Here is a 26,510-nt window from a genome sequence, read left to right as displayed (position 1 = left end):
CATATAGGATAGTCTCTCCATTTCCCAGGGTTACTGGAAACTGGATTCAAGACTATTGCAGGGGGCTTCCCTGGTGGCGCAGTTGTTGAGAATCTGCCTGCCAATGCAGGGGACACGGGTTCGAGCCCTGGTCTGGGAGGATCCCACATGCCACGGAGCGACTGGGCCCGTGAGCCACAACTACTGATCCTGTGTGTCTGGAGCCTGTGCTCCGCAACAAGAGAGGCCACGACAGTGAGAGGCCCGTGCACGGCGATGAAGAGCGGCCCCCTCTCGCCGCAACTAGAGAAAGCCCTCGCACAGAAACGAAGACCCAACACAGCCAAAAATATAAATAAATAAATGAATTAATTAAAAAAAAAAAAAAAGACTATTGCAGGGACTTCCCTGGTGGCACAGTGGTTAAGAATCCTCCTGCCAATGCAGGGGACACGGGTCTGAGCCCTGGTCCGGGAAGATCCCACATGCCATGGAGCAACTAAGCCTGTGTGCCACAACTACTGAGCCTGTGCACCACAACTACTGAAGCCCACGTCCCTAGAGCCTGTGCTCTGCAACAAGAGAAGCCATCGCAACGAGAAGCCGTGCACCGCAACAAAGAGTAGCCCCCGCTCCCAGCAACTAGAGAAAGCACGTGCACAGCAACAAAGACCCAACGCAGCCAAAAATTAACTAATTTGAAAAAAAAGACAGAGGATTAAATGCTGGAGTGAGCTAATGGAAAATTACTAGAGGGCATTAAGGGGTAGTTCGGTCCATTTGATTAGGCCTCTGTGTTTACTAATTGTTGCTTATTGAAATTAGGCTCCTAGCCTCCCACAGACACTGGGAGCAGTGGCTCTGCTTTTCTTGATGGTTACATTTCAAAGGATGGTTGCAAGGTCCTTGAGGAAGACATTCCTGGGTTGTAGAAGTTTCACATTTCAAAGAAGAGAAAAAGATTTTACAATTCCAAGTTTTCTAAAGTAAATGCTCTAATAAAAGGGAGTTCAAGGGCCCATAGTCAGGAAGAGGCCTCACATTTTGTCCAGCTGTTAAGGCTGTCTTGGTCAGTAGCATAGACGGTATTCTAGGCAATACATGTACTTAAATTTAATTTATCAAAAATCTGGAATATGTATGTGTAACATAATCAAATTAAATTAAAATCCTGTGCCTATTTGTCTTATAATAGTGAAAGAAGTGATATCAATTTTTCCCTTACTTTTCATTTTGTTGTTCCTTTCTTTAACAAATAATTACTGAACAGGTCTTCTTTGTTAAGTTCTTTGAGAAACACAGAGCACACACACACACATAAGAGAGAGGCAAACTTTTCAACAGCAGTGGGAATTAAGTCCTTGAAATTAAGGCTTTTACTCAGAATCATCAAATTCCAGGAGAAGTTGTTACTAACAATGTTTAGTCGAAAAATTGAGCCAGGATGATGGATCCATGGGCTGTAATTCAGGTAGGATAGAAACTAGAAATGGAATAATTGCTCCTACAGCATTGTATTCCTTTCACCAAAAAATCATAGGGAAGTTAAAGAAGATGGGTCAGGTGCTAATTCTTATGCACAGGAGCTTCTTTCCAGGCTGACAGAGTAATTACCTGCCCCCCCAACCCCGCCCCCATTAATACTCATTTCTTACACTGATTCTAGAAGCTCTACTACATTTTAACTGTGAGTCCCTACATCATGACTTTAGCACTAGAAGAACCAAAAAAAAAAAAAAAAAAAAAAATCCAAGCTCTAGCAGCTATTAGTTTTGTCTTTTTAAAAATTTAGTTATTGAAAAATTAACGAATCAGCCTATTGAATATTCTTAAATATTTGGTCAGGAACAGTAGAGTCTTCTCAGATGATCAATATTTTATTTAATAAAAATGTATCAAACACATATGCTTATTAGAATAACAATTTTGGGGTTGTTTTTTAATTGAAGTATAGTTGATTTACAGTATTGTGTTAGTTTTAGGTGTGCAGCAAAGTGATTCAGTTATATGTATATTTTTTCAGATTCTTTTCCATTATAAGTTATTACAAGATATTGAATATTTGTTTGTGCAAGTTCGTGTGCCCGACACACAGTGAGGCCCAACAAACCGAAACATCAGAGTTTGGAGAAAGGTTTATTTCAGGGCCATGCAAAGAGACGGGTGGCTCATGCCCCCCAAAACCCAGAACTCCCCCAAAATTTTCAGCAAAGCATTTTTAAAAGCCCAGTGAGGGAGGGGTGTCGCAGGGTATGTGATCAGCTCATGCACAATTCTCTGACTGACTGGCCAATGGTGAGGTAACAGGGTGGTGGCACAGGGGTTACCATTATCAGTCCTTAGGCTCCAGGAGGCCTGGAGCTATGTGCTCACGGTCATCAAGTTGTTAATGTCTTCCAGTTGGTGGGCGTGGTTCACTTTTGTAAAACAGCTCAGGAAATGTGCATCAGAAACTGTTATCTAGGTACTTCAGAGAGGAGCTAAAGCAGAGGATATCTATAGTTATATTTTAGAAAGATCCATGTGATTACGGCACTTGGCGTTGCTACGGAACTCTTTTGTGTATGGGTGCATTTTATTTATCTGTCCTTCCTTTCCTTTTTAAGTTTTAGGCATGATGTTTCAGCACTCTTATTTCTGAGAAAGGAGGAACATACTATTTTTATACTTCCTGCTTCCTACAGATGTCTTCCTGAAAATTGGAGAGAAATTACAAGCCTGTCTTTAAGTTGAAAATAGGAAAAACTGGACATAGAGTTAAAAAGGGGACGGGGCTAGGGAGTTTATGACTGTAACTGCCAAGATGACTCCAATAATTCTCGCCTCCTGTTATTTATGCCCTTGTGTGATATCCTTCTTAACTGAATTAGGGCTACTCTGTGTGACCAATGAAATTCTACAGTGTGTGACTTCCCAATCTACATGGTAAAACTATCACAGCTTCTCTTTGTGCCCTTGGATCACTTACTGGGGAACAATAAACCGCCCTACTGTGAGGACATTTAAGCATCCCTGTGGAAAGGCCAATCAGGAGAGCTACGAAAGGTCCCACCAACAAACAGAACCAGTTTTCAAGAGGTATGAATGAGTGAACTTGGAAACAGTTAAGCCGTCAGGAGGGATAGATGCCTGAGCCTACAGACGATTGCATCTGATTGCAATCAATGAGAAACTCTAAGACAAAACTGCTCGGTCAAGTCGGTCCCAAATTCCTGATCCCCAGAAACTGAGAGGTCAGAGGTCATATTTATTGTTTGAAGCCACTAAGCTTTGAAATGAGCTGTATTACAAGAAGTAAAGAATTAAAAAAGGAAAACTGAGTAAGAGAATGTGTACTGACTTTCATTCCAGATTATGGAAGGTGGTGAAGGGGAGCAGAATACGTCACCCCAAATGTGCCACTTTGGCACGTTGACTGTTTTGAGCTGAAGACAGATAGGACCCAGCAGACTCAGGAAGAGCTTTTTGCCTCTCCTTTAACTGTCTAAACTAATTTAGACTAGGAAAAGAGCTATTACCAGAGATAACTTTTTATATCAGAAAGACTTATCTGTATGGCAGGGCAAACATCTGTTTACCAAACTCTTCTCATCCTCCTGAGAATTAATTGTCTCACTCCCCTTTGAAGCCTCAGACCCCTACCCACTTCTCCATAGCTCAGGATGGTGTATAAGCCTCAATTGTCTGACTGCCTATGAGTCTATTTTATGGGGACGCCCATACGTACAAATTTTTTTTCTCCTTTTAATCTATCTTACATCAATTTAATTATTAGGCCAGCCAAAGAACCTAAAAAAGAAAAAGGGAAAAGTTTTCCACCCCTACAGAAGCTATAAATCATAGGACAAGAGTGGGAAATAAGTTTAAAGGGCTGTAATATCCAGGAGGTTTCTTAGAATTTATATTCCAAAAATTCCTTTGACTTTATTCTGTGTGTGACAGATGTTTGAATTTCATAGGGTCTAGAGAATTTCAGGTGTAGGGCCCAAGTTTCTGGGCAAGTCTAGAGTTGTTGAGGCATTGCGACACGGACTTTGAAGCAAACGTACAGTTTTACTGACTGATGTGAAGAAGCAATCAGGGCTTCCCTGGTGGCGCAGTGGTTGAGAGTCCGCCCGCCGATGCAGGGGACACGGGTTCGTGCCCAGGTCCGGGAAGATCCCACATGCCACGGAGCGGCGGGGCCCGTGAGCCATGGCCGCTGAGCCTGTGCGTCCGGAGCCTATGCTCCGCAACGGGAGAGGCCACAACAGTGAGAGGTCCGTGTACCGCAAAAAAAAAAAAAAAAAATATATATATATATATATATATATATAAAAATATATACAGCAGGAAGTTCTTACAGGAGATGTTATTAGGTTAACTCTTACCCTAAGGATATTATAGCCATAATGTATGTAACTTTTCTTGTACAAATATCTTTTTCAAATAGCGTTTAACGCACAGACACTGGTTTCTTCTTTCTCTGTATTTATGTTTGTGTTTTCTGAAATTTTTGGTAGCCAACCTTCAAGTAAATGATTGATTTTTTTAAGTTTTTTTAATTCATATATTTTAACAAACATGATGTACTTATAAACATATTAGTCTTCCTCTACCTCCAAAAGATTTTGGGTGATAATTCCAATTCTATTCTATTCTATCATGTTATCATATAATATGTTAGACCAATGTGTCCTGATTTTCTGTTTTAGAAAAAAAAGTCATGGCAGATCATTTCTTACTATGCTAAGAAACTTAAACAGAAAAAGAACAATGTATGAAAATAAGAGAGATGTGAATGAAGCAGCCAACTGGCATCCATGCTTCAGACTCGTATGCAAATCAAGTTATTCTGTGCTTTCCAACACTTCCCAAATTCTTTTAAAACCATATTTGAAGCTGGATAGCAACTCTCTATGAAGACATCAGTGATAAAAATGCAGACAGCATTGTGTTGGGTAGAGCAATGCCAGGAGTTGACAGGACCAACAGATAAAACCAAAGCAATTAAGTTTCCATAAACACTTGACTTGGTGTTGAATCAACACTCTTCTTTCTAAACAGCAGTGTAGCAAGGCATAAACGACAAATCATACATTTCCAATCTATAAACCATGCTGGTTTGATGAAGTAACAGAATTCTTTTCCAGCTTTTCTTTTTACCATGTGGAAGAAAAAAAAAGATACTCAGTAATTTGTGAGTTTTACTTGAGACGTGAATTTCTCTGTCCACAAAATATTAAAAGATTTATAGATGAGATTTGGCATGCTTCCAGCTTACTACCATTCCTCTCCAGCAACAACGACAAATTCTTATGGCTAGAGGTAAGCAATTTTTGAATGACATTTAGTCATCCTTTCTCACAAACTGTTTTCCAGGCATTTATTACCACCTCTTTGGAAAGCTAGAAAATGCTGTCTCAAGAGCCTTCAATCTTTCTGTTATTTTTTATTTCCTATCCCCCATCTCAACACATAACACAAAATAACTCATGACTACATACTCTTTGCCTTATTTCATTCCCTTGTAGATAGGTATTCAATTGACCTTTCTCAGGAAAGATCCAAGGAACACATTTTTTTTTTTTTTTTTTTTGCGGTATGCGGGCCTCTCATTGTTGCGGCCTCTCCCGTTGCAGAGCACAGGCTCCGGACGCGCAGGCTCAGTGGCCATGGCTCACGGGCCCACCCGCTCCGCGGCATGTGGGATCCTCCCGGACCGGGGCACGAACCCGTGTCCCCTGCATCGGCAGGCGGACTCTCAACCACTGCACCACCAGGGAAGCCCCCAAGGAACACATTTTTATTAAATAATAGTGTCTTCTTTCTTCCAAAGAACAAAGGCATAAGCCACAATGGAAAAAAAAAAGGATACCAGAACCTATGTAGAAACTTCAATATAAACACCATGCACTCATGCAAACAAGCATTTCCCAAGTTTTCAGAATAATAAATCAAAAACATCTGATTTTACCGGTGATTTTCTACACTCATATATGATTTCCGTCTGTGCAGCAATGTCCTTCTTTGCTTTAAAAGTCTTATTTATTTGCCCTCATCTAGCTCAAATGGCATCTAGAGTATTTTAGTATCTAATACAATATGATTTAAAATTTCCAGACGTTTCAAGGCAGTCCGTTGCTTCCACAAGACTTTGGACAAATTTTTATTAGAATGCTCTCATATCGCAGGTGGTTTTCCTGTTCAACAAGAAGCTCCTTAGGAAAATGGACTATTTATCTTTTCATTCCCAGAATCTCAGTGTCTGGCATTTATAGTGCAGTTGCCATAAATACATTGTATGTACTATATACCAGGTGCTAGACTGCAAACTTCACGAGATTGAGCAGTTTATATATTTGATTATTTCAGGTTTCTTTAGTGTCTAGGGGAGAGCATGTTACATATTAATATCTCAATAAATACTTATTGAATGCATCCATTCTTGCATGCAAAGAAAGCTGATAAGCTGCTCTTCTTTCCTGGGCCATGGGGTCACTCTCCCTTTCATTGTCCTGCTACCTGACTGTGGCTCCAGTGAATCATGCAACTAATCTTTGCCGCTTGTTCCAATGTGGAAGTTTAACACTGGTGAGGTTCTTAGATGACGTAGTCTAGATTACAACCTAGAAACGCATCCACAATCATGACTTGTAGGCTGCACAGGCTCTAGATTTGTTGTGATTATTATGTGTTTATGCCCCTTGTCTGCTGTAAATTCCTGAATCTCTTGTAAGCATTTTCATTGAGATGACTTCCTCATAGAGCAAATCTTCCGTGTGGAGTACTGTGTAAAGGCAAGAGCACACTATACAGCCAAATATCTGGGTCTCATCAGAACACTGAATATTACAAACTGTGTGAACTGGGGTAAGTTATCTATGATTTTAAGTGTCCGTTTAGTTATTTGAAAAGTGAGATTAATGATAAATGACTACTTAATAGCATTGTCATAATGTTAAATAAGAGATAATGTGCAGTCTTATCTTAGCACCATCCATTATAATGTAAAAGTAAACGTTAGTTAGAGAACAGACTTGTGGCTGCCAAGGGGGAGAGGGGTAGGGGAGGGATAGAGTGGGAGTTTGGGGTTAGCAGATGCAAATTAGTATATATAGAATGGATAAATGACAAGGTCCTACTGTATAGCACAGGGAACTATATTCAATATCCTATGATAAACCATAATGGAAAAGAATATAAAAAAGAATGTATGTATATGTATAACTGAATCACTGCTGTATAGCAGAAATTAACACAACACTGTAAATCAGCTGTACTTCAATAAAAAAGTAAATAAAACACCATAACCACTTTGGGGGAAAAAAAGTAAATGTTAGCTATTTCCATGCTTTTAATAAAGGGATTAATAAACTTAGACATACTATGCAAGTGTAATATTACTTATTCAGATCACTCTCGAGAACTTCTTGTAGCAAGGCTAAGAAGAAACTGATTTTCATGTAGGGCCAATTACCATGTGGTTATATACATCTTAAAGTGCCAATGTAGGCATCTTTTATTTCATGAACTATGTGACACTGCTTCCAAAGCAACCAGCCAGTCGTAAGACAGGGGTCCTCTGTCTCTTTTATAACTGAAGACAGGCTAGTTTCAAATTTTACCTTGGCAGTCAACAGGCATTTCATGGATTGTCATAATCCGCATAAGTATATATGCGATTCTGTTTACATATGCCATTATATTACACTGGTCCATTTATCTACAGTGGTGCCACTAGTACTCTTTCTTAATTACTATAGAATCATAGTAAATCTTGATATCTGATAGTATAAGTCCTCCAGCTTTGTTCGACTTCAGTATTTTATCAATGTTCAAATCAAGCTTAGAACAACTTCATGACTCATGACTTAAATAGGATGGACAGACACACACACAAACACAAGCACTAACCATAAAGAAAGAAAGATAAGTGGAACGTATTTAAATAAAGAAGTTTTTAAAACAAAAGATACAATTAAAAGAGTTCAGAAAGTAAGACAGGTGAAGAAGAAAGATTTGCAATACATACATTTGACAAATACTTTGTATCAAGAACATACAGAGAATTAATACAAACCAATAAGAAAAAGGCAGTCAACCTAATTACAACAGCGAGCAAACAATTTGACAGAGACTTCACAAAAGATGGTATCAAAGTGGCTGACAAACATATAAAAATGTGTTCAATATCATTAGTAATTAGATGAATACAAATTAAAAACCCTGATGAAATTCCATTACATAAACATAATGGATAAAATTAAAAAAAAAAAAAGAATACCAGGTATGGGTGAGGATATGAAGCTGGTAGAAGTAAAAAGGTATATATTTCTACAACTCCATTGGAAAAATATTTGACAGTACCTACTGAAGGAAAACATATGTATACCATATAACCTAATAATTCCACTTCTGGGTATATGTCCAAAAAAAGTAAATAATAGTATGTATCAAAAGGCATATGGAAAAAGTGTCCATAGAAATTTTATTTGTAATAGCTCTAAACTGAAAACAAACCAAATGTTCATTAATAATAGATTGGGTAAATAAATTATATTATCTGCACACTACCCAGCTATTAGCAAAAGTAAACTTCTTTAAAAGCAACATGGATGAATCTCACAGGCATAATATTAAGTGAAAAAGTTTAGATACTAAACTATATATATTCTGCTTATGTAAAGTTTCAAAGCTGATTAAACTAAGCCGTAATTATGGAAATCAGAATGATTTTTACTCTTAGGAATTACTGACTGAAAGGGGAACCAGAGACCTTCTTGGGTGGTGGAACTATTTTATATATATATATTGCTTTGGTGGTTACACAGGTACATACATATTTACAAATTTATCCATCTGTACACTTAAAATTTACATACTTTACTAAATATAAGTTATACCTTAGTAATTATTTTTAAATTTACAAATTCACTAAGGCAAAGAAGATAAAAAGGATTGATGATCTAATCCTTGTAGAGTTCATTCTTTTGAATTCTTTAATTAAGGGAAGGAAGTAACTGTTCTTCCTGTAAGTGCTTTCTGAGAAGGACATGGTCTAACAATTTAATCCATATATGAGAATGCATTCCCAAGGGCATGCCAGAGGGCAGGACTCAGTTCTCCTTAGTCTTTTCCCTCATTTTTGATCTTTCTTCCTACCAAATATTAAGTTACAAATATCCAAGTTCTGTTTACACATTAATAAGGCATACAATCTGAAACAGAAATGTAGGGAAAATTAATTTTAATAGTCAGTGTATCAAGTTTCTGGTATTACTATTGGAAAATAGTTTGAGCTTGGGCTTAAAATTGCCTATTGCTTATTAGATAACTATGTTAAGTAGGGATTGATGCTCAAGTTAAGGAGCATCAGTGAGCTGATATCTCAGCTGCTCTGTAATACTTCTGTTCAGAAGAGCTGCCTTTACCTGAGTACTGTGCAAGCAACTGGAATTCCTTAGTTAAAAATGGCCTGCTTAGTATCCAGGTTTTGAGTCCTCCAGGCAGTGGAGAATCATTCAGATCATTCTGGAGGTTTGGCCCTGGTCCTGTTCCTGAAGCTACCCTTGTTCTAATTCTCCAGTAAACAAGCCTCAGCGTGTCCCCAGAGTCTCTAACCCTGGGGCCACTTATTTTTCCACCCCCATAACCTCTACTCAACCTCGGAGTCACGCTCTCCAGTTTTCGTCTCTATTTCTGCACCTTGGTCACTTTTGCTGGAGTCACTGTTTGCCAAAAGCTCTGCCTATTGCCTGCTGCTTCCTAGTCCTTTAACCTGACCCTCTGACTCTACCTCTGAAGACGATCCCAGAGCCCAGTCTGTACTTTTATAATAATTATGGGCCAACAAGGATGCCTTTATAACTACTTGGATCCAATCTCATTCTAAAATGCTTAATATACTACTGATGCCCAGGTATTAACCTCTACCTCTCTGTTTTGGCTCAGTTGCTCCAAGTGGATATTGGAACCTTAAGTAAAGGTATCCTCTTATTTTCCTCGTAGCCTCTGATTTCTGAAGAGTTTTAGGTCAAATGCACACATTCTACCTATTCATAGACCCCAAGCCAAAACTTAGGCTCAAAAATCTGAGGTCCCCTGCAGCTTAGTTGCCCTTAACTTCAACCGATCAAAGTTCTTCGGAGGAGCCAAAGTTGCTAAGGTAACTGGAATCCCAGGTGACACTGACTGTCCCATGAACACTCTCACGAGGTCACAATAAGTTTGGCCCATAAATTCTGGCATTAAATCATCAATACACAGTATTGTATCTAATTCCTTATGTATCTTATATCACAAAATGATTATTTTTCACCCATTTATGATAGAAGAAAGATATTATATCACTATGTAAAATATCCAGGTTGTTTTTATCTATTTCCAGTAATATGGGGGATACTGTATGCTTTCAAAGGCCATCTATCAGAATTATAATCCATTTATAAAGTAACATATGCTTTCGAATTTGGATTAGGAAGCCCATTGAGCAGATTGCAACATTCTAAAAAGAACAATAGTAGCCAATTCTAAAGAGTTGGTTGTGTCTTGTAGTCCTATGAATTTGAATGCCATCTTGTTGGATTTCATTCTAAGCAAAAATAAGTTGACTTTCAGAGAACTTGTGGATTTATCAGTATCATAGATAATAGGAAAACCTAGGATAAAACATTAGTATTTTAACTCCAGGATCACTATGACTTTTATTATACCACATGTATTGATTAGCAGATTGTGTGTGTGTCTGAAATTATTATTCAATTATTATTTAAATTATTATTATTTCAATTATTTCAACTGTGTAAAATTTAATTTATTTAATAAATATTTATTAAACACTTATTATGTATCAGGTATACTTAGAAGTAAAATTAGTTTTGTATCATGTCAAAAGAAAAAAGTGCAAAGATTTCAATCAATTTCCAATCCTGAAGCACAAATCCTATGGTAATTTATGAAAAGTATCCTAAAAATGGCTGGGTGTTTGTGTTAAAATATTTATGATAACATTACTTATTGAGAAAAATATTAAAGCTTAAAATCAAACTTAGCCAAAATCTTAAGTTAGTTACAACTTATTCACCTTATCAAAATGATGCTCTTAATGAACATATAATAACAATAGAAATGCTACTGAATACGATTTGGGGGTATATTATGTGTTTATGTATAAATCTAAGTGCAGAATTTACACATAAGAAAAAAAGACTGGAAAGATAAAATCTAAATTGTCAATGCCAGTTGTTTGGTGTGAAACAGGTAATATTTTTGGAATTTCTTAAACATTTTATAACAGTCTTTTTTGAGGTACATGCTAGTGTATATCCAGGAAACATCATAACAATTAAGATAACGAGCATACACACCACCCCCCAAAATCTTCCCTTAGAAAATGCAACAGAAGTTATAGACAGCTTCATTAAGGGGACTAACTTGAATAATAACCGTTCACTGAATAAAGACAGAGATACAGAGATATAGAGATACAGTGTAAGGGGTCTAAATATTAATATGTGTGTATATATCAACCTACTATAGCTCAGAAGCTTTTTTTTTTTGCGGTACGCAGGCCTCTCACTGCTGTGGCCTCTCCCGTTGCGGAGCACAGGCTCCGGACGCGCAGGCTCAGCGGCCATGGCTCACGGGCCCAGCCGCTCCGCGGCATGTGGGATCCTCCCGGACCGGGGCACGAACCCATGTCCCCTGCATTGGCAGGCGGACTCTCAACCACTGCGCCACCAGGGAAGCCTAGTTCAGAAGCTTTTTTATTCTATTTTTTCTTCAATAACTCAGGTAAAAAATTATTGGCTTTATTGGATTTTTGAGGACTAAGTAAGAGAATAGGTTGCATATTTCATCATCTGTATTACTATATTACTGTCTGTCTTAGGGTTTGAGGGTTTGTAACATTTTGGAGGAAGGAAGAGAGGCAGTGAAAGAAAAAGATGAAAAAAAAGTGCAATAAGGGACAGATTGTATGTGTATGTTCTCTGAAAAAATTGATTTACAGAATTCTTTTCATACAAATATGTTTGGCAGTGTGTGGGAGGAGCTTGAGAGCAATGGCAAATTGCATTGAGTGTATTATTCTGCACAAATCACTTAACCTGCTTTTTGAAAGTTTTCTTTAAAATACGAACCAAACTGTTAGCCTCTTCTGCTTCCCACTCAGCAGGACTGATTCAGAAATAAATTTGTCAGATCGTAAAAAGAATGTACCAAACAAATTTAATAACCTATGCTTATTAATATCCTAGCATCAGCAACTTATATCAAATAGAAATAGAAGAGAGGGTATATTAGCTCTGATTTGCTCCACTCACAATGACAATCATTTTTAGCAGAGTGATCAGACTTTACAGAATGTGTCTAAATCATGTACATACATCACTTGTACCAACGTCACACCTCCTCGCTATAGGCAATAGAGAATTCAAATCGAACCTTGTTGTTTTATGTTAGTTTCCTGTTGCTACTGTAACAAATTCCTATAAACTCAGAATCTTCAAACAACACAAATTTACTATTTTATAGTCTGGAGGTCAGAAGTCCAAATGGGGCTCACTGAGCTAAAATCAAGATTCAGCAGGAAGACCTCAGGGGACCATCCTTTTCCTTGTCTTTGCCTACTTCCAGAGGTTGCCCATATTCTCTAGCTCATGGTCCCTTCCTCTATCTCCAGAGTTAGTCGTGGCTAGTTGAGTCTTCCTTATAATCCATCATTGACACTGGCCCTCTCTTCCACATCCAAGTACCCTTGTGATGACATTGAGTTCATGTGTATAATCCAGGACAATATCCCTACTTTAAAGTCAGCTGGCTAGCAATTTGAATTTTACCTGCTACCTTAATTCTCTTTTGTCACACAATGTAACACATTCAAAGGTTACAGGGATTAAGACATTAAGTCTATTATTCTTCCAATCACAGTTCTCTCTTCTTCTCTTGGTCCTAATGACTAACATATTCAACCTTGCTCTGATCCTGCGGGTCTCTTTTTGCAGAAGCTGGAGGTATATGTAAAAGTGTTTCCAAAAAAGGCTTTATTACAAAACATTATCCCACAAGTTTGCAATAGTCTAAATTTATGTAACTTTTCTTTCCAGGGATGACAATGAAACACTTCTTATTACTGGCTGCTGCTGCCGTCTTCCTGCACGTTTTGATTACAAGAGTATGTGAGGATTGTATGTTTTATGATTACTTTTGAGAAGAGGATAAGAGCTACCCCTCTGCTGGAACTCAGTTTGTTACAGGCACTGTTGTGAGGACCCTATGCCCATTACTCATCTAGTTCTCACCATAGCCCTATTAGGCAAGTACTATTCATAATCCCAGATTACAGAGAAAGAAACCAAAACATAAGGAGGTTAAGTCATATGTTCAAGGTCAGATAACTGGGAAGTGACAGAGCCTGAAGGTAAATTCAAGCAGTTCGGCTCCATGGGCCTGTGCCTATGTCATTATAGCCTCTCTGGATAATTCAAAAAAGCTAAAGATGTAGGGCGGGAATTACTTTCTTTACAACCGATCCATGCATTTTCCAAGACAAAATGGGAAAAAGGTATTATTTTTTAGTTTTTACCCAGAAAAGGTAAGTATTTCATCAATATCCCAATTGAGCTCTCTGACTTATGACTATAACATCCAAATCAAATATAAAATGAAAGGTGCAGCAGCAAGGAGAGAAGTGTGAGGAACTGTTAGCAATGGGGTTAATATATGAGGCCTGAAACTCACTGCTTATTAAAAACAAGAGTTTCATCATTCACACAGCAGAAACCAAACATTCAATGGTATCTACTAAGAGATAAATTCCTAATATTTTATGATCATCAACTAACATGTACCTCTAAATAATCTCAATGATATAAAGAAAATATTACCTTTTTTAATGTACCCAAAATATTTTTATGATGAGCTGAAGCTAATAGTTTTGGTAAAGAACATGAGTGCCTTGTTTATTTTCATATGCTAAATAGGAGAAGTCAAAAGTCGAAGGCGCTTACTTCAATCAATGAAAGAAAATCCATATATATTAGATTACTGGGGTGCTGTTTTGGATCTTTTCACTCACACTTTTTTCCCAAAGAGAAACTAGGTGGAGCTCTTGCCCAATACGCAATCCTCCAGTAAGCTGGAGGTGCGGCATTTTGGAGTCATCATCAGGTATAGGCTGTGACCATCACGGTGGGGAACTAAAAAGCCTTGGAGGAGAGGTTTAAGAGAAGAAGAGTTTGGGCTTCCCTGGTGGCGCAGTGGTTGAGAGTCCACCTGCTGATGCAGGGGACATGGGTTCGTGCCCCGGTCCGGGAAGATCCCACATGCCATGGAGCGGCTGGGCCCGTGAGCCTGCGCGTCCGGAGCCTGTGCTCCACAACAGAAGAGGCCACAACAGTGAGAGGCCCGTGTACCGCAAAAAAATAAAAATAAAAATAAAAGTTTCTAAATGTGTTTTAAAAAAAAAAAAAGAGAGGAAGAGTTCAAGTTCTGAGATATCAGATGGTTGAGTCATCCATGTGGATACTGAAGTCCCTCTATATGACTGCAGAATTTGGGGTGGACAAGATGAATTGTTTTAGGAGAACCCGTTTCTATAAATGAGAGAAATTGACAGGAAAACCATTGTAGGAGAGTAAATGTTCAGGAATGATGTAGGTAGAGCTAATTGCCATGAGTTTCACTGGAGCAGGGTTGTTTTGGTTTTTTTGCGGTACACGGGCCTCTCACTGTTGTGGCCTCTCCCGTTGCGGAGCACAGGCTCCGGACGCGCAGGCCCAGCGGCCATGGCTCACAGGCCCAACTGTTCCGCGGCATGTGGGATCTTCCCAGACCGGGGCACGAACCCGCGTCCCCTGCATCGGCAGGCGGACTCTCAACCACTGCCACCAGGGAAGCCCGGAGCAGGGTTTTTTTAGAGGAGCAAGGAGAATTATAATCTGAAACTTGTAAGGGGATCATGGGTTCCCAACCTTCCCTCAAATCTAGCCCAGGCTACCTGCTGTATGACAGGAAAATAACACCTCGTGAGTGTGCTTTTGAGGAAATCATGTCCACAGGGGACAGTCTCTAGAGGAGTCTACTGATTTTATAGTTTTCTCCCGATATCCTTAAACTGTTGATATAAAATAAATGACAATAACTACTTCTATATTTGAGCAAGGTATGGCTGAATCCCATCCATTCAGAAACTGTATTGATAGTCTTGTGGTAGTTGAGGAATAGATAGATACCACTCAAATTATACTACATAAGCATTGTCACTTAAAAAAAATAGTATGAAACGCATGTGATATATCATACACACACACACACACACACACACACACACACAAAAGATGTTCTTTATAAAAATTAATGCTAACCTAAAATATTAAGGCCATGCATTGTTCTTAGTGAGTTACAGGATAAAAGGTAAACAAATGAAAAGAACGGTCACAAATTCTAGACTGTAGTTGATTTGAATTCTATTTTGTTTTTTTTAACAAATAATAAAATAAACAAAACTGTTATTGTCAATTCCATATTACGAATTATTTTTGAATTCTATTTTGTATGTATACATACTGATACAAATACCAATGTTTTCTCATATGAATAAGACAGAGATGCCGAACCTGGGTTGAAGATATTAGAGGTTTTGTACTCAATAATGAACCTTTTAGATTCTCCTAGACACATACCTTTAAATAATATTCAAGTGCAAGTGTTTATTTGGGAAGCAGAGAGAAAGCTTCTAGGTGGGGTGAAGAATGTGCCAAGGAAGGGAAGTTGGTCAGTAAAAGGTGTAATATTATCAAAACATCTTCCACTGTGGTGCACATTGCCCAATAAAATTCTTCAACATGGTCCAAAATACCAATCCTAAATCTGAAGAAAACCAGTCACAACCAGAACAGGCACTGTTCTCTAGACTTGTATAATGTCAGGCTGACGTTTAGAAGTCCTCAAAACCAGCACTGGAGAAATGGAGACTAATATACTGAGATGTTGTACATTACAAAATGCTGTAGATCACTATTCATTCAACATCAATTATAAATTCATGTCACAAAGTCTACAAGTAATATACTATGCATTGCAAATTCCACTTAAAAGAAGTAAGACTAATTAATAATTTTCTGGTAACAGGCAAAACCACCTAAAGTTCCATATGATACACTCCTTATGGAACCGGCAACTGTCCAAGAAGAAATAGTGACTGTACATAACACCATCAGGAGAGGAGTATTTCCACCAGCCAGCAACATGCTAAAAATGGTAAGATTAATTAAACAGCAACCACAGCAATGCCAATAATAGTAACGGTGTTTACTGAGATTTTATTAAGTTCTGTTTGCTTTCCATATACTAAAAGTTTGGTCTTCACAAACAAACCGATCATGCAGCAGCAGCAGAAGAAACAGAGGCACAGAGAAGGTAAGTAGTTTTCCCAAACTCATAGCATTAGTAAATGACAGAGCCACAATTCCAACACAGAAAGTCTAATTTCACTCTTAATGGACCCTAAGACAGTGCTTGTCAAACTTAAGCATGCTTAAGAATCAGCTGAAGAACTTGGTAAGGCACAGGTCCCTGGGCCCCACTCTCTGAGGTCTGATTAAGGAGGTCTGGGGTGGGGACCCCTCCAAGCTCCTAGATGATGCTGACGCTGCCGGTCAGTATCGTCCGTGTAGCAGACTTTGTTTAATAAATTACAGAGGCATTTCACAGCTGTCTTCATTGAGCAGCAGCCCAGAGGCTAAGACACTCTCTGAGAATCAAGATGTCCAGGTTCTAAGCCAGGTGGTGCTGCCAGATGAACAAATATTAGCAAATCTATTTCCCAGTTTCCTGGCATCCCATAAGAGAAAAGAGAAACTGTTTTTGCACTACAAACCTGCTGCATGAGCAGACTAGGTGCTGTCAGACAAACAGATTTAGGGACTACTCAGGTGTATTAGGTGATTAGCCTCACCTATGTTATATCCCGGAAGTATTACTCAGGTTTTTGGTATCGTAAACCTGGCTCTTTAGCCCTGGACTGGCTTAGAGTAACAAGGGTCAGAAATAATGCAGGCTATGGGAAGTGATTCTAAGAGACAGCTTCCTCATGCAAATGACAAAGAGGAAGGAAGCTAGTGATGAGAAAAAATGATTTTGAAATTTATCTCTTGGTCATCTTAGAATCCAGAACAATAAAAGCCAGTAGTAGCACAGGCACTCTTGCGTTGTGAGTACTGTAGCTAACATGCATATTGTGCTTACTACTGATTGGCAGGCAGTCTTCTAGAAGCGTATTGCATTATTTCATTTAATCCTCTCAGTCATCTTGTGATGTAGATGATACTATCATCTCTATTTCACAGATAGTGAATCTGAACCTCAGAGAAATTCGGTAGCGCATCCAAAGTCCTAAGTACTGGATCAGTACAGATTCAAATACAAATGGCCACAGCTCCAGGCACCTGCTCTTAACTCTTTACCTTCCTTAGGACAAACAGGGTTCAAAATCCTTGGTTTCCAGATGAGCAAATAAGTGTAGCTGGGATGTAGTAAAGAAGTTACGGAGTGAACAGAAAATATAGTCTCTGATTTCAGAGACTTCATTATTGTGGATTCAAGGTGAATACAGAGGAAACATTAGAACATATTGTTTGAATATATAGAATGAATATATTCAAGTGCTGAGGTGCAAAGGTATGAGAGATCAACAAGATGATAAAGTAAGTGCACCAGTAAAACTGAGTAACATTTTAAAGGGAATATGGGAGTTGAGTTTTTCCATAAATAATGCATAGGGCACAGATAGAAAGGAACTGATAGAATTACAGTAGAGCTGAAGAGCCAATCACAACTGCCAGGCAGAGATTTTCCAAAAATAAAAAGTTTCTGCACATGGGATTAGAATTTTATGTGAATAGGACCATTGATTAAAGCCAGAATTCATAACTTTGCTGCAATAACCATGAATACTTACTTTTGATTTTAATCACGGATGTATCACAAAAAAAGTTAGCATCTTAGCAACATTAATCAGAGGAAATATCCTAAAGAGCTTCCTCAAAGAGGTCTGAACTACAGACTGTTTGCAATTAATGGTGCAGGTAGTTTACACAATAAGATAACAGACTGAGATGGAGATTAGCATGCATGATGCTTATTGGGGAATATCTCCAGATTTACACCGACCATGGATATAGAGAGAGAAGCAACATAGGGCATACAAAGAAGTTTGGTTGTGATGTAGGCATAACAGGGGCCTCAGCTAATCCTACGGGAAGCTGTACAACTAGGACAACTCAGTACAACCTTGTCCTGAGTTGGAGGGAGGTTACATGGCACTTATAGTTACTACAGCTACTTGCTGTTAGATGTGGGCTGCCACAGGGAAGTGAGTATTCTCGCCAATGAGGATAATTTTTAGAGAAGACAGTAGGGCAGGACTCTCAGCTTAAAAGGAAATAAGTGCTTCAGTTCAGAAAGCGATCTGGGTATGGGTAGTGCATCACGCATGCACAACTAGCAATCAGCAGTAAATTAACCAGATAAGTTCCAGTCCTACTTATTTGGTAACCTGGTCATAATAGGCAAGATTTTATGCTCGTGAGTCCAATGATGGTATTCCCGCTGCCAGGAGATGCTATGCCCTAATGGGATGTGTTATGTCATCTCTACTTTTTCAATTAGATGTATCCATCACTGAAATACATCTTTTCTTGCATGAAACAGTCAAACCCTAAAAAGCCACATTTTTACTTTGACCCTAGGCTAATGAGTTACTTAATTAACCTCACAGTTTAACCAATTCATCAACCTGAGGGGTAATTCTGTAAAACTCACACAGATGGCAGCCTATGCATATAAGAGAGAAACTTCTTCGATGTCAGAAAAAATACTGAAAACCTAAGTTAGGGCATCATCCAAAAATTATTCTCAAGCGTAGCTGAATGATTTATGTGAAAGCCTGTAGTAAATAAGAAAGGCCACAACTTTTGTTGGTAATAATGTGTTGCATGCAGGTATCGGGACAGTCTTTTAAGGGGATGTGCATAATGTGAGAATGAAAGAATGGCTGGGAGAACATCCGTCACATAGTCCCATAACTGGTGTGGACACAGTCCCATGTCCTTTGATTTGTGACTCATTCAAATCACAAAAATGTGTTATCCTTTTCTACACAAAAGACCTCATATTTGTAGATACAAACTTTGTCTCTTTTTAGTAGATTTTCTGCCTTTCATCAACTTTGGAGAAAAACCCAACAAAATGCTTCAGCTTAGCACAATTGACACACATCACAAGTTAGGAGCACACACGCCAGAGCCAGAAGAACCTGGATTCCAATTCTCTTTTTGCCATTATTGGTTGTATTATCCTGAAAAATTATGCAACATCTCCGCACCTCAGTTTCCTGATTTGCAGATGGGGATAACAACAGTGCATCCCTTGTAGAATTGCTATGAGTAAAGATGAGAGAATATACATATAGAATTGGTAAGAGGTCCTGGCATGAAGTATTAGCTATGATTCGCTATTATTATTCATAATTTAGATGGAGATGTGTAATGCTATACATGTTTCTAATCACAGAAATATTTATTGAGCATGTAGCATAACATTTATCATGTCACAGTTGTATTGCATAAATTATCACATTACAACTTTTGAACAAGCTATTGGGTATGAATTGTGGGGCATATTTTACAGATGAAAAAAAAACTGAGATTCAAAGAGATTAAATAATGTGTCAGAGGTAAAACTACTAATAAATGATGGGATGGATTTCTAACCCTGGTCTGTTTTACTGGAAGCATTTACTTAAATTCTTTAATATTTCTGAAAGAGAAGCTACAACTGAATGTTACTGCCAAATTTTGATTTTGTAAATTCAAGGGCTAAAACAATGGATTGAAAGATTTGTCTTCCTCTTCCAACCAAAATATTTGAGAGGTGCTGTGATTTAAATTGTTAGCTAATACAATTGACAATATTGCTAGCCTTGGATTTTTAGAAACAATAAACTAGAATCTTATCAAGGAAATGTTAATAAGGCCATGTGCTTGTATTTCACCTGTAGAATTGGAGTGAAGAAGCTGCAAGAAACGCCAGAATGTTGTCAAAAGATTGTGAATTGGTAGAGAGCAATGCAGTTAAGAGGCGAATTACAAGCAGGTATATGACACACCTTTCTGCTCAAAAGTTCTCAGGAATTGTTAAGTAACCTGGTATGGGTAAGTTAAGTCATCTAGTCTGTATTTACATTTGCCCCATAAATGGTAGGAATTGTGGCCCACTGCACTGTTTCATTATTATTAATTTTTGAATTTGGAAATTCAAATTTTCAAATTCCTGATTCACCAAAAGAAAAGAATCAAAGCTCTCACTATCACAGAAGAATTCAGTAATATGATGATGACTAGCTGGAAAGCTGTATGGCTAGAAGGTTTCCACTCTATTTATTTCAGCTTCTCACAATATTACCATGGGGCTATCCTTAGCTTTGGAACACTAATACAGTTGAGAAGTGAGTTATATCCAACTCTACTAAGCTGCCCATGAGAACAATTTTAGGTGCTCAAAAATGAGTCCATCTCATGCCATGTATATTAGGTGGATCCCTGCTCGTTTCCAGAAAAGCCATCAGTACCTCCTATACAAGTAGACATTAATAACATTTATAGGATACTTGTTTATTATAAATATTTTTAAATATTAATGAAACTTCCATATTTACAGATCACTGGGCATCTTTGCCCAATGTTGTTAAGCAGTGAATTAGCAATGTGAGTCCCCCTGCTATATTTACAGATTATTGGGCATCTTTACCCAATGTTGTTGAGCTGTGAATTAGCAATGTGAGTCTTCCCTGCTCCAGACAAGGGCAGTTTACTCCCAAATATCATATTTGATCAAGGCCCACGTCACAAGAGGATGGATGGTTAAATGAGCACATATTTATTTCAAGGTCTATGCGTGATGAATACCTCTGTGTGGCTGCTTTCAAGCCATGGGCCTGGTTACAATGCATAGGTTATTCTGATTGGTTGCACCCTTCTCCATCAGCTTGGACATGGCAGAGACTGAAATGTTGGTTGATCTGATTCCCAAGCTTGCAGATCATCCCCTACTGTCAAATTCTCAGCAAACTTGAGCACCACAAGTTTATTCATCAGTGAGAAAGAAAACTGTTAGCAGAGATAGAGCTGAGTTTGCTTCCTCTTATCAAACATTGCTTGGATGCCCAGTGAAACATTTGTAGAATAAAAGTACGAAAAGTATCCTTATAAAGTATTTCCAAATTTTTTAGAGTATGACCTAGGCCTTTTTCCTCCTTTCAGATACTTTTTGTGGAGAAAATATGCATCTGTCATCTTATCCTATCTCATGGTCAAACGTAATCAGAATCTGGTACAGTGAGTCTAAATATTTCAAGTATGGGGAATGGGCCTCGACAGATGATGACATGATGATGGAGCATTACACTCAGGTAAACTGTGTGCTGGCAAATATACCCATTGGTTAAATGAGTATAAGCATGCGTGGAAAATAGGCGAATGAGAACCATGGAAAATCATTCTATCCATTTTTTGCAAACTTACACCCTTTAAAGGTTTTTGTTTACTTTTAGTGGGAAATAATATTTGGAAACTAGTATCTGGGATCTGGGTATGTGCAAGGACAGAGAAAAAACTAGGGAAGGGGTTGGAAAAGGAGGCTGAAACGATAAATGCAAGAGTGGAAGGAGATGAACACAGAAGGGAAGTGGGACTCTGTCACTGGAGCCTTATTAGCTATCATCAATTTTACATTGTATTTTCAATGCAGTAGAAGTCATTAAACAGGTGAATGATTTAACCTGATTCATGTTTTTAAAATACCATTGGGCTTCAGTGTAGATAATAAATTAATTCTACAAAAATGACTTTGAATATCTAAATCAGGTGAGTTATTTTCCAGTACAAAATAAATTAACAAAACTTATCCAGAATGGATAGATTTAAACATTGAACGTGCAAGAAATACAAAAATGGAAAAACAGCTGTTGTCCCCAAAGCAGGAGACTCAGATGTGACCGCAAAATCTGTAATAAAATTTACTTAAAATAAAGCCTGCTTCAGATTAATGTTAAAAGCTGACAAAGATAGTACATTTAAAACTCATAGACTTAAATCACTCATGTATAGCAATGCAGACATTTCTAGGTAAAAGATTAGCAAATAGCATTCTTCTTTTAGACTGATATCCTTGGACAAAAGCAGTATGTGCCAGGAACCCAAGAATATTATAGCATTAGACGATTTATTTATATAATTTACGTTATCAGACACAGGATAAAAACCAAAATAATGACCCAGAGAGCTAAAAATGTGACAAATGTGTGACGTCAATTCCTACTTTCCATTTCTTTTAGATAAAAGTAGACTAGCCCCACTATTTCCATCAAAAGAGCATGAGCTCTATTACTTTGGAATAGTAATTTAATATTTCCTCTTCCAAACACTTAAAAGGTTTATTATTTAATCCCCACCAAATACCTATGATGTAAAAGATAATATTATTATATTCCATTTTAGGAATAGGAAAATGAAATTTCAAGACATAAAGCAAACTGGTAAATACCATCCCACCAGGAAGTGGTAGAGACAGACTTTGAACCTGACTCAATTTTTTCTCGAAGGTCAACTCGTTACTCTCCACCATGCCAGTTTTTTGATGATTAAGTAAAGTCCCTTCCATGCTTTGATTTTTATATGATCACCAAGCAGCCTTCATCAGGTTATTCCATATAGATTTGATAAGAAGAAGAGAATGAGTCAGGGTCAGCGATGGCAACTGGGTGTGCATATGTATGTGTGTTATCTAGACACATGGGAATCCTCCTGTTTCTAGGACTTCCTAATAAGCCATGCTCAAAGCATCCTAAAAACATGTGTGTTTATTTTCAATCAAGGATAACAATATTCGGAGAGTAATCATTTAGCAAACTACCAAATTGTTAATAAAATAACCTTATCTTTACAGGTTGTTTGGGCCACTTCTTACCTTATTGGCTGCAGCATATCATCATGTTGTAAAGGAATTCAGTATCTCTACATTTGTCACTATTGTCACGAGTATGTATTTTACAGCTTAGCTTCACATAGCTTTTAGAAATATATTTCCCTTACTAGTTTCCCTAATTTAGTTTCTCAACCATTATAAAATAAAACTCAAATAAATATTTCTTATCAGTTAAGAACTTTAGGGATACAATGTCTTTTAGCCAACACCTAAAACACTACACCCCCACACACATATTTTTATTTATATTTTTCTAAATAAATCCTTATCTCAATATAATGTTCAAATTAGGCACTATTACCAGTCATCTGGCTATGTGTTATTCCTTCCTCAAGTACTATTAGTTAAGAGAAACAAATTTCATCTAGCTTAAGCAAAAAAAAAAAGGATATTTATTTTAACAATGCAAGAGTATTTTTAGAATGCAAGGGCAAAAATGCAGTGGAGTATCAAGAATGAACAAATGAAAAAGCCAAGTGTTTTTGTATTTAGCATTTTAGTATTGACATATGTATTTCCTTTAGAAATTAAATTTACATGTTACCAAAGGTGTGAGCAACAATTCCAAGAAGAGATCCTCTGATTGCTCTGGTTAGGGACAGCTGTACTCCTTTGTCTTGTCACCTCTGGTTATGAAGCAAGGTCAACTTCAGAAAAGGTAACTGCAAGAACCCACAGGGACCCACTTGTGTGGCTTGAGTGGTGATTATCAGAAAGCAGGGATTGTTCTGAGCTGGATATAAACCTCCATTAGTTTACTACAAATGCCAGTTTAAATGTTCTTCTGCTAAGGAAAGTTGTTGGTCTGCATATGTCTCCTTCAGCTACCTGTGCTTACTTGTTCAATACACAAGTCTTTCCTCCATAAGATGAGCTCCAAGTATGGTAGTTACTGAATTCTCAGTTCCCATGTGTGTAGCACAATAAAAGATATGCAACATGAATCAATGAAATTGATTTCTCTCATAGTAAGTTACCATATTTACACTTTAAATGAGGTCTCCACTGTCCCTGTAGATTCAATAGATGTAACATATTCACACAATAGCTCTATGTGGGCTCTCTTCTGGTTTTATCATGTCTTGATTTCAGTACTTAATATTTGTTGTGATTTTATCTGTGTGATTAGTACTAAAGACAGTAAGGTCTCCTTGCATATACAATGCATCAATTGTACTAAATCCTTATGGGAGCTCATGGTCTGCAGTAAACTTCTGACAACACAGAAAAGTAGAATACATGGGGCTGAAATAACGAGAATTTTCTCAGCCAAAGATGAGGCCAAGAGTCTGACAAAACCCCTTGCTGAATTAAGTAATGTTTCTTTTATAAATTCAAATTTTAACAATTCATTCAAGGAGAAATATATCAGATAGAATGTTGTTTCGACTAGAATATTTACTTTATTTTTTATGCAATATTAAGTGCAAATCAGGAGTTTGGGGTTTTTTGAGCACGCACAAGCCACTCGTTCTCCTTGCTTGGCCCTGCAATAAACCTTCCTCTACTCCAAAAGAAAAAAAGATTTAAGTGAAAATCAGCCGTAATCCCCATTGTTTTCTTAGATATCTAAGGGAAGACCGTCTTCTCTGAAATTTTAAATTGGCTCAAAACAGGAAATTCTCATTTATTCTCTCTCCCCAAACTCCAACACTTTGGCTTTATCCATGTTGTTGTACTTTCATCTTTTATAATAGTGCACGTGTTTCTACAAATGACACTGACATGTATCAAAATTCTCATGATATAGGGCAAGATGAAGTTAGAACATCTCCAATTTGACTCACTTAAAAATTTTCTTACATTATTAAGAACCATGCCCTTTTACATAAATGTTTATCAAGTCCTTATGGGTATAAATAAGGATAAGAGTCCTATCATAAATGTTTCTAAAGCCCCCTGCTTGTTAGAACTTGACTGTCCAAAGAGATGCAAATTGTCTCAAAATATTCTTAGCACCTCAGAGTTGCCTGCGGTATATTCAAAAAGATAAATTATTCTCATTTTAAGGCTAGAAATCTTACATGTCATAGAGATTACATACAAGTGGTTACAAGTGGTTTTCAAAAATTGTTTCATTGTTTTAAATTATTTTAATTGATTTTCAATAGTGAGTAAATTTTTATATGCATTTTTCAAACATCAATTTTATTAGGTCCTTTTTTCTTTATTCTTTTTTAAGGGGCAATGATCCTGACAAAAAGAATGTACCTTATAATAAGGGAACTCCATGGGGAGACTGTCCAAATAACTATGAAGATAAACTTTGTAGTAAGTTTTACATCTCAGTGTGCTTACTCTTGACTGTTGATCTGGGAGCGATGTGTCCTTAAAATCAAGCATGTAACAATATTGTACTTTTCTATTACTTTTTCTTCAATCATCCCAAAGGAAAAATCAACGTTCTCTGATTTCCCTTCCCCCACCCCCAGAGTGACCCAGAAGACCACTGATTAAATCTTTTGGATTGGAAATTAGAATGTCCAAGTCTAAACTCAAGGTTCCACCCTAATATGGGCACCTCGGATAACATGTTAATATAAGTATAAATTTTTCTCTGCTCTATAAAAAGTTTCTTGGCTCTCTTATTGCAGCCCTGAAGTTAGACATCTTGCTTTCAGGTTACCGGCGTTCTCAGATTACTTGCTGGTCATAACCTCCCTAACCTGCCTGACCACTTATCATGGCCGGCAATTTCTTACTGAGTGATCCTTATTCTTTGAAGTTTCCACTGACACACTGGAAGATATTAGCTGATGATCACACTGTCCGTTTACCGCACTTCCTTTTATTTCCTAAGTAAATCTTACCTAAAATGTAATATGAACCAAATGAGTTCCAATTACATGTTCACTTCCTTAGACAGCAAAAGTTTCTTTTTATAGAGCTTCCTGCAGGCATAATTCCTTACTCCACAGGGATATGTTTATATCATAATTTTCAATAAGTTTGTGGAGAAATAACAAACCTCCCCGCCCAAAGAAAATATCCTTTACCTTCAGATTTGTAAGACCAAAAAACTTATTTTCCTTCACCTGACCAGGTCATTCTGTTTGCTTTTAAATCCTATCACTTTCAGTAATTCATTTCTGAAAATAAAAGTACTTGGAGAAAGATCATATATCTACTAATTAGCTTTGCTACAGGGAATGGGGTAGGGTTTTTTTATCCAAGAGACAAAAGCAATGTCTACAATGGAATTGAAAAATGCAATAGAAGTGAAATGAGAGTAGAAAAGAAAAAAAGTATTACTTAAGAATATTGACTATATAACACAGAATATACATCTCTTAAGCCCTCTACTCACATATAAATGCATGAGAAAATGATAGATGAGCTTCTGAGTCAATATTGGGTAACCCTGCTTCTTCCTTTCAGCAAACCCTTGCATCTACTACGATGAATACAGTAATTGTAAGACACAGACACGAGGTCCTGCCTGCAGCCACCTGTCAGTTCAACGACTCTGCAAAGCTAGTTGCCTGTATCCCACTGAGATAAAATAG

General features: G+C 37.6%; 1 protein-coding gene across 1 annotated transcript; it reads left to right on the top strand.

The window, feature by feature from the left end:
• Window positions 1-13,069: 13,069 nt before the first annotated feature.
• CRISP1 (cysteine rich secretory protein 1) lies at window positions 13,070-26,510 on the top strand. The gene is made up of 7 exons (XM_060164224.1): window positions 13,070-13,135; window positions 16,093-16,221; window positions 20,021-20,111; window positions 21,282-21,430; window positions 22,966-23,057; window positions 25,187-25,275; window positions 26,383-26,510. Exons 1-7 carry the CDS (start codon window positions 13,070-13,072, stop codon window positions 26,508-26,510), a joined length of 744 nt encoding a protein of 247 aa, XP_060020207.1.

This window comes from Lagenorhynchus albirostris, chromosome 10 (genome assembly GCF_949774975.1).
Source record: "Lagenorhynchus albirostris chromosome 10, mLagAlb1.1, whole genome shotgun sequence".
In the NCBI taxonomy this organism is placed as follows: domain Eukaryota; kingdom Metazoa; phylum Chordata; class Mammalia; order Artiodactyla; family Delphinidae; genus Lagenorhynchus; species Lagenorhynchus albirostris.
This window is presented reverse-complemented; position numbering and strand designations above follow the sequence as displayed.

Excerpts from the sequence above, each read along its gene's own strand:
- CRISP1 (XM_060164224.1), top strand. The coding sequence starts at position 13,070 with ATGACAATGAAACACTTCTTATTACTGGCTGCTGCTGCCGTCTTCCTG. Across the intron at positions 21,431-22,965 it reads TGATGGAGCATTACACTCAG|GTTGTTTGGGCCACTTCTTA; the intron begins GTAAACTGTGTG and ends TTATCTTTACAG. Across the intron at positions 23,058-25,186 it reads ATTTGTCACTATTGTCACGA|GGGCAATGATCCTGACAAAA; the intron begins GTATGTATTTTA and ends TTCTTTTTTAAG.